The following is a 9369-nucleotide window of genomic DNA, read 5'->3' as shown; positions in this document are numbered from 1 at the left end:
AGGGTTGTCACCATTTAGTGATTGTGCAGTTAGCAGTTTGTCTTTGTCTTGTGTAAATATTGCAACCTGTCATTAACGTTAACAGAACGTCACAGAAGTGAAACTTTGGTAACAAATCTGCACTCAAATAAAGATGTTTGACTTTCAAGCATAAAACACACACACACACACACACATTTGCATAGGCCCACACTGGTACTGATGTCGAAATACCTGATTCAGGGAAAGGGGTGTGGATTTATTTGCAGAACGAAACTCAAGGCAGAAAAGACAGAGACAAATAGAGATACACAGGGAGAATAGGAGCCTAAAGTAAAGAAAGATCGCATCAGCTGAAAGGTTGTACTCTTTTTCTTATACTAAAAACAGAGACTTTTATGTGTACATCATGCTACTGTCAGGATGTGTTGACATAGGATGTCAAGGAATGATGTTCAACTGTCATGTTTTATTGATTGTTTGTTATTGACCATGTACAGGTACGATAGATTTAATACATTATGTCATGGTGGAATACTGTTGATAGGCATATTATACTTTGAAGGACTATGGTAAAACTACATTTATTATTATTTCTGTATCAAAACTAGTCAACATTAGCCTCATTCATTAATCCATGGAATAGTCCAAAGTAGGCAAGTACGATATATAGGTACAGTAGGTAGGTAGGTATACACACAGTGTCTTAGAGGCATCTCTCGCTACATGGGTGTGTCAGTGGTCATACCATATGTGGGCATAGCTATATGTCTCACTGTGAGATCTCATGTGACTGATGCAAATACCTCCATAGACATCAGGATGGTGTTGTACTGTTCCTGTACCAGCAGAGGGTGACCAAACACGGTTAATTTTAGTGCCTCAGTTACACAGCAAAGTTGTGACTTCTGTAAAGCAGCGTTTTCCAAACTCAGTCCTGGGGACCTCATGGGGTGCACGTTTTGGTTTTTGCCCTAACGCTAAACATCTGATTCAAATAAAAAACATTGATTATTAGAATCAGCTGTGTACTGCTAGGGCATTAACCAAACTGTGCACCACCAACAATGCATCTCTAATATGCGTTTTAGTCTCTTAAAGGGGAAATCAGCAGTTGAAACAATAACAAAGTGTGATTCCCACCCCTGTTTCGGTATAAAGCTATTCAATGGGGCTGGAGAAATGTAACCACTCCTAAATTCATAGACAGACCTATGGATTTTTATTTATTTTACTAGGCAAGTCAGTTAAGAACAAATTCTTATTTTTATTGATGGCCTAGGAACAGTGGGTTAACTGCCTGTTCAGGGGCAGAACGACAGATTGGTACCTTGTCAGCTCGGGGATTTGAACTTGCAACCTTCCAGTTACTAGTCCAACGCTCTAAACACTAGGCTACCCTGAGCCCATGCAAGGGCTCACCATCCATTATATCAACATGTTTTGAGGATACATAGTGTTTGTTTCCAAACATTGAAGTAAAACAAGCTTATATTTTGGGTTCTGATGGAGTACTACAGTTGAACTAAGCTCATGAGGCATTTAAAAAGATGTAGCAACTGCAGACTGTATGTTTAATGAACGAGGAATACTGAATCTGATATCTCTAACATCCCATATCAGACATGGCCTTCTCATCTGCAGTCTCCATCTCCATCAACACCCCTGTCCTGATTGAGCAGCACCTCAACTGCTCCATCTGTCTGGGCCTGTTTAAGGACCCGGTCACCACCCCCTGTGGCCACACCTTCTGCCAGACTTGCCTGGAATGCAACCTCCACTTCAATGACCTCATATGCCCCGTCTGTAAGGAGCATCTGAGGAGGAACCCACAGGTGAATTAATGCTAGATAAAGTCAATATAACACTTCCTGTCTCAGCCATTTTCCCCACTACATCAACATGGTGTTTGGGGGGGATGTATTGTACTAAAATCAAATCAAATGATTTGTAGACTAACCAAGCTGTATACTAACAGGGAAATGCTTACTTATGGGCCCTTCCCAACAATGCAGAGAGAACAAATTTAGAAATAGTAGAACTGATATTACACAAGGAATAAAAACACAATGAGTAATGACAACTTAGCTATATACACTTGGTACCAATACCGAGTCGATGTGCCGGGGCACGAGGTAGATATTTACATATATGTAGGGATAAAGTGACGAGGCAACGGGATAGATAATGAACAGTAACAGCATCAAATTGATTAACAAAGTACAATATCACCCACAGGTGAATATCATCCTCAGTACTCTCATTCAGGAGTTGAAAAAGGCCCAGGAGAGGAAGCCAGGGGAGTATTCTGGAGCTCCAGGTGAGGTGGCCTGTGACGTCTGCACTGAGAGGAAGCTCAAGGCCCAAAAGTCCTGTCTGGTGTGTCTGGCCTCATATTGCGAGACTCACCTGGGCCCCCACACCTCAGCAGGCAGGCTGAAGGGCCACAGGTTGGTGGCCCCTGTAGATGTCCTGAATGGCTTGGTTTACTTTGACTTTATTGATTCTTGCTAACAGTTCACAATAAAATTGCATAGAAAACTTCATCAGAAAACACACACTTAGATGGGGGGATAATACAGTGTACTGTTTAAAATGTTATAAACAGGCTGGTGGCCCCTGTGAAGGACCTGGATGGGAGGGCGTGTCTGACCCACGGTCGTCCCCTGGAGCTGTATAGCAGGGCAGAGGGGCGCTGTGTCTGTGCCCTCTGCGTGGAGGAGGGTCACGAGGTCATCTCCGTGGAAATGGAGTGGGACAGGAAGAAGGTGTCATATTTTCAATGGGTTTTCATGCTGTCATATATTCAACTGGTTCAATAAATTCTGTAGATGTTTCGTTGTGTTTAAAAAGTGTGTAGTATTGAGTGAGTCTGAATGAGAGTGTGTATTGAGTGATGAAAACATAAAATAACCTATCACAAAACTATGAGATAGTTTCATTGTGTGTGTGTATGTCCTAGGGTAACCTGGGGAGCACCAAGGCTGATATTCAGGAGAGAATCCTGGAGAGGGAGAGAAAGGTGGAGGAGATCAGGGTGTCTGTGGAGCAGTGCAAGGTGAGGCCTGGTTAAGTCAGTGTGAGGTATTACCTGTTTACCTGCAAACACAGAGATGGAGGACTGTAACAGTACACATGAGACAGTGTTACAATCACAGAGAGAGGGAACCAAGATAGTACAAATAATCTGGACTGTATTCACCAAGACATGAGGAACTATACCTGTAAGGTGAGTCTAGTCAAATCAAATTCAAATAAAATGTATTTATATAGCCCTTCGTACATCAGTTGATATCTCAAAGTGTTGTACAGAAACCCAGCCTAAAACCCCAAACAGCAAGCAATGCAGGTGTAGAAGCACGGTGGCTAGGAAAAACTCCATAGAAAGGCCAAAACCTAGGAAGAAACCTAGAGAGGAACCAGGCTATGTGGGGTGGCCAGTCCTCTTCTGGCTGTGCCGGGTGGAGATTATAACAGAACATGGCCAAGATGTTCAAATGTTCATAAATGACCAGCATGGTCGAATAATAATAAGGCAGAACAGTTGAAACTGGAGCAGCAGCACGGCCAGGTGGACTGGGGACAGCAAGGAGTCATCATGTCAGGTAGTCCTGGGGCATGGTCCTAGGGCTCAGGTCCTCAGAGAGAAAGAGAGAAAGAGAGAATTAGAGAGAGCACATGTGGGGTGGCCAGTCCTCTTCTGGCTGTACCGGGTGGAGATTATAACAGAACATGGCCAAGATGTTCAAATGTGTCTAGTGTGAGTCACTACATGTCTACCTGCAAACACAGAGATGGAGGACTCTAACAGTGACATATTTAATCATGAGACAGGCGGAGAGACCTGTTGCACAGAGACAGGGACAAGGAGAAAGCGAGACCTGTTGCACAGAGACAGGGAGAAAGAGAGACCTGTTGCACATAGACAGGGAGAAAGAGAGACCTGTTGCACATAGACAGGGAGAAAAAGAGACCTGTTGCACACAGACAGGGACAAGGAGAAAGAGAGACCTGTTGCACATAGACAGGGACAAAGAGAGACCTGTTGCACATAGACAGGGACAAGGAGAAAGAGAGACCTGTTGCACATAGACAAGGACAAGGAGAAAGAGAGACCTGTTGCACATAGACAAGGACAAGGAGAAAGAGAGACCTGTTGCACATAGACAGGGACAAGGAGAAAGAGAGACCTGTTGCACATAGACAGGGAGAAAGACAGACCTGTTGCACATAGACAGGGACAAGGAGAAAGAGAGATCTGTTGCACATAGACAGGGACAAGGAGAAAGAGAGACCTGTTGCACATAGACAGGGACAAGGAGAAAGAGAGACCTGTTGCACATAGACAGGGACAAGGAGAAAGAGAGACCTGTTGCACATAGACAGGGAGAAAAAGAGACCTGTTGCACATACACAGGGAGAAAGAGAGACCTGTTGCACATAGACAGGGAGAAAGAGAGACCTGTTGCACATAGACAGGGAGAAAAAGAGACATGAAACACAGACAGAGACAAGCACAGAGAGAAAGGTAAAGTGAAAAGTGAGGCAGACAGACAAAAACACAGGCGGGAGAGAGACATTGAGTTAATATTGAGTTGTTGTCCACCATACATCCTCTAGGCCCACGTGGACAGAGAGAGGAGGGAGATTGACTCTGTGTTCAAAGCAGTGATAGCAACTGTAGAGGAGACCCATCTAGATGCTCTCAGGCCCATGGAGGAGAGGCAGCAGGAGGTGGAGAGAGAGGCAGGAGAACTCACCCAGGAGCTGAAGAGAGAGATCAGAGAACTGAAAGAAACCATTGGTCAATTGGAGGATGTTGCTGACCTCAAGGATCACATTCACTTCCTGCAGGTGAGTAATTTTACTTTGACATAACCCTTTTAATATATGATCCACCAATGATCTCCACTGGTACCACACTCTGAACATTCTGCAAGCTGATCCGATGTTAGTTGATGCATGTGTTTATGTACCAGTATTGTGTGAAATACAGTACATGGATTGTACTATACTGGAGTGTCTATTGTCGGTCTAAAAATGGTTGAATTTCAATTTCATAGAAATGATACAGTATAATGAAAAACAAGCGTTCAATGAACTTTGTCATCTATCTCTGTTAATGTGTCTCTTTCTCTCTATTGATTCCTCTCTCCCTCTCTTTCTTTCCCTTGTCCCTCCATCTGTCTCGCCACCAGACTTTCCCATCCCTGTCGGGGCTGGGTGATGGCAGAGACTGGACTGAGGCCTCCATTGATACTACACTCTCCTTTGGCACCATGAGAAGCAGCTGGTCGACCATGATGGAGAGAATCAAGCACGAGCTGGAGAAGCTCTCCTCAGTTGGTAAAGGAATGAGACAATATAAATCGTACTAAAAATCATACAGTTGAAGTCGGAAGTTTACATACACCTTAGCCAAGTACATTTAAACTCAGTTTTTCACAATTCCTGACATTTAATCCTAGTAAAAATCCCCTGTTTTAGGTCAGTTAGGATCACAACTTTATTTAAAGAATGTGAAATGTCAGAATAATAGTAGAGAGTATTATTTATTTCAGCTTTTATTTCTTTCATCACATTCCCAGTGGGTCAGAAGTTTACATACAATCAATTAGTACTTGGTAGCATTGCCTTTAAATTGTTTAACTTGGGTCAAACGTTTGGGAAGCCTTCCACAAGCTTCCCACAATAATTTGGGTGAAATTTGGCCGATTCCTCCTGACAGAGCAGGTGTAACAGAGTCAGGTTTGTAGGCCTCCTTGCTCGCACACGCTTTTTCGGTTCTGCCCACAAATTTTCTATAGGATTGAGATTAGGGCTTTGTGATGGCCACTCCAATAACTTGACTTTGTTGTCCTTAAGCCATTTTGCCACTTTAAAAGTATGCTTGGGGTCAATGTCCATTTGGAAGAACCATTTGCGACCAAGCTTTAACTTCCTGATTGATGCCATCTATTTTGTGAAGTGCACAACATGGTGCTGCCACCCCTGTGCTTCACGGTTGGGATGGTGTTATTCGGCTTGCAAGCCTCCCCCCTTTTCCTCCAAACATAACGATGGTCATTATGGCCAAACAGTTCTATTTCTGTTTCATCAGACCAGAGGACATTTCTCCAAAAAGTATGATCTTTGTCCTCATGTGCAGTTGCAAACCATAGTCTGGCTTTTTTATGGCGGTTTTGGAGCAGTGGCTTCTTCCTTGCTAAGCGGCCTTTCAGGTTATGTCGATATAGGACTCGTTTTACTGTGGATATAGATACTTTTGTACCTGTTTCCTCCAGCATCTTCACAAGGTCCTTTGCTCTGAAGTACGTTCATCTGTAGGAGACAGAACGGGTCTCCTTCCTGAGCAGTATGACGGCTTCTTGGGTCCATGGTGTTTATACTTGTGTACTATTGTTTGTGCAGATGAACGTGGTTCCTTCAGGCATTTGGAAATTGCTCTCAAGAATGAACCAGACTTGTGGTGGTCTACAAATTTTTTTTGAGGTCTTGGCTGATTTCTTTGGATGTTCCCATGATGTCTTGCAAAGAGGCACTGAGTTTGAAGGAAGGCCTTGAAAAACATCCATAGGTACACCTCCAATTGACTCGAATGATGTCAATCACCCTATCAGAAGATTGTAAAGCCATGACATCATTTTCTGGAATTTTCCAAGCTGTTTAAAGGCACAGTCAATGTAGTGTATGTAAACTTCTGACCCACTGGAATTGTGACACAGTAAATAATAAGTTAAATAATCTGTCTGTAAACAATTGTTGGAAAAATGACTTGTGTCATGCACAAAGTAGATGTCCTAACCGACTTGCCAAAACTATAGTTTGTTAACAAGAAATTTGTGGAGTGGTTGAAAAACGAGTTATAATGACTCCAACATAAGTGTATGTAAAATTCTGACGTCAACTGTAAATATTATAGGACTACTTTCCAGTGTTTTTCTGTTTAGCTTGATATGTTGCAAGTACCCTGACAGCACAAATCTGTGATTTCTTCCACAGAACTTGAGAGGATCCTGAAGTTTGCAGGTGTATATTGTTTTTATTTCAGTGTAAAACTGCATTAGTATACAAATATTTTAGAGTACATCTCAACCACATTCATTTTGTAGTAGGCCACATGTTAACCTCATTCAGGCCAACTGATACGCCTTATATATGCCCATACATCTTTTCCTAACAATAACAACCATATATGATGTTATTCAGTTGATGTGACATTGGACCCGGACACAGCAAACACACAGCTGATTCTATCTGAGGACGGGAAAGAAGTGAGAGATGGAGGGAAGATACAGGACATCCCTGACTGTCCGCATCGCTTCGATCACTTCGGCAGCGTCCTAGGACACAACAAGCTAACCTCTGGGAGATCATACTGGGAGGTGGATGTCGGGAACAAGACGGGTTGGGATCTGGGAATAGCAAGAGGAGATGCCAACAGGAAGGGGAAGCTCTCTGTGAATCCTACTAACGGTTACTGGGTTATAGTGAATTATAATGGTGCCAAATACGGAGCCTTGGGGGACCCACCTTTTCTGTTGTCACTGAGAGAAAAGCCCCAGAAGGTGGGGGTGTTTGTGGATTATGAGGAGGGGTTGGTGTCTTTTTATGATGTGGAGGCTAAGGCTCACATACATTCTTTCACTGGGTATTCCTTTATTGGGGAAATATATCCATATCTCAGCCCACATCTTCTGAATGGGGAGGAGAACTCTGACCCACTGGTCATCACCAAAACAGGGTGATGTCACGCATTGCTCAGCCTTATAGGTAAAAGACATTCACTTCAGGTTAGGATTAGGGCTACAGCTAGAGTTAGGGTTGGGTCGGGTTAGGGTTGTGGCGGTCACAAAATTGTCAGCCGATGATTGTCAAGCAAATAACTGTCGGTGTCAAGGTAGTTGACCGTTAATTAACAAACACATTTAGCATCTCCTGGCTTCCACACATACAAGCCACTGGTGCAGACCTTTGGAACGTTAACATTTGAAAAAGTCTAATAAGTCCATGTAATATAGCCTACAAATTCACAACAAATCCATTATTTATTTTAGACAGGTCTAAAGAAGCATGATTTTAAGAAAATGTAGTCTATTTCAGAAGAACAGAATAGCATACTTTGATATGTCCTTATTTTAGGTCCTGATCTGGCTATGCCAAATGGCTGTGGGCTACACTAGTTCATTTAAAAGGCATGAGCTCTGCTTAGTTTTTTGGTGCAGGCTGTACACACTACATCAGTCACTCATTCACAATTTGACAAGCACTTGATGATGCCTAGAATTTTAGTGGCCGTAATGCATCCTAAAAAATGTCATGTCTTTTGCAGCCAGTTGCTATTGTGCCCTTCTTCCTGAGTGCTGTTCGCTCTGAATCACCTCTCACTCACATGGCTCTCCATCACTTGATCAAGTCTTTCTCACAGGCTACAAGTGAAGGGGGACACAACTGCGCGCGTCCTTATCCAATTCTGAGGTTCATATTTAAGTTATTGGAAGAACTGTCCACATTTACTTTTCGTCAGCCAACATGATGTGTAGGCCTAACGGACAGCAAAAGCACTAGCCTATGTCAATCTACTATCCCCCATAGTGCAAAAGTCAACCTATTTTGTTCTATGCGATAAATAAATATTCCAAAACAACAGTCTGGGCCAGTTGTGGGATGTGATAGATCCCAAATTAATACAACCACTAGCATCAAAAAAACTTTTTTATGCAATATGACTGACCCAACAGATCAGAACTTTTAGCTTAAAATGTTAGGCTATTAGGCTATTTCTTCACATAAACGCAGCAATGCGCACATGGTAGTAGGCTATAATTAGCGGAAAACACTTATCAAAAGTGACTGCAAATACAATTATGCTTGTAATGCTGTTATTGTAAAGGTGCATTTTTCTGGTGAAAATTATCTTACCCAAACTTTAAACTCACACGCTGCTTATGTATGTCTGTTAGGCTTTACACCCTGTGTAAAGCGGATTAATGTGCTTAGTTTTAAGAAGTTATTTGACAACTTTAGGCTACATGAGGTGTGCAACTATGATTAGAAAAAGTTGCATAAAAAGTCATTGTTTCTTATGCTGGGCATCATTCACAAGGGATAAAATATAATCGGCTAATATTGTCACCCATCAGACTATTCTTGATTAAATCTTTACATATACTAAATAATATTTGTATTACATTTGTTTTGATTGAGAATGGACCATTATCATGCACCTGTATCAAAACAGGGGCAGCAGGAAAAACATGTCATCTATCCACTTTAAGAGCGAATGGAGGATGCTTTTCCCATGGTTCATTTTCATTCCAGTCAGGTAGGCTATACTCCTGTTATAAATATAAGCAACGTGCTTAATATTAGGAAGGTGTTACAATGATG

At 42.4% G+C, this 9369-nt stretch overlaps 1 protein-coding gene across 1 annotated transcript; it reads left to right on the top strand.

Annotated features, from left to right (window-relative positions):
• The first annotated feature begins 273 nt into the window (after positions 1-273).
• LOC139415949 (E3 ubiquitin-protein ligase TRIM21-like) lies at positions 274-9155 on the top strand. The gene is made up of 9 exons (XM_071164141.1): positions 274-339; positions 1603-1814; positions 2218-2429; positions 2588-2747; positions 2942-3037; positions 4600-4833; positions 5178-5325; positions 6982-7008; positions 7189-9155. Exons 2-9 carry the CDS (start codon positions 1605-1607, stop codon positions 7725-7727), a joined length of 1626 nt encoding a protein of 541 aa, XP_071020242.1. The 5' UTR covers positions 274-339; positions 1603-1604; the 3' UTR covers positions 7728-9155.
• Positions 9156-9369: the final 214 nt, after the last annotated feature.

The sequence above is a fragment of the Oncorhynchus clarkii genome, chromosome 9 (genome assembly GCF_045791955.1).
Source record: "Oncorhynchus clarkii lewisi isolate Uvic-CL-2024 chromosome 9, UVic_Ocla_1.0, whole genome shotgun sequence".
In the NCBI taxonomy this organism is placed as follows: domain Eukaryota; kingdom Metazoa; phylum Chordata; class Actinopteri; order Salmoniformes; family Salmonidae; genus Oncorhynchus; species Oncorhynchus clarkii.
The sequence above is the reverse complement of the archived record's forward strand: the minus strand, read 5'-3'. Positions and strand labels throughout refer to the sequence as shown.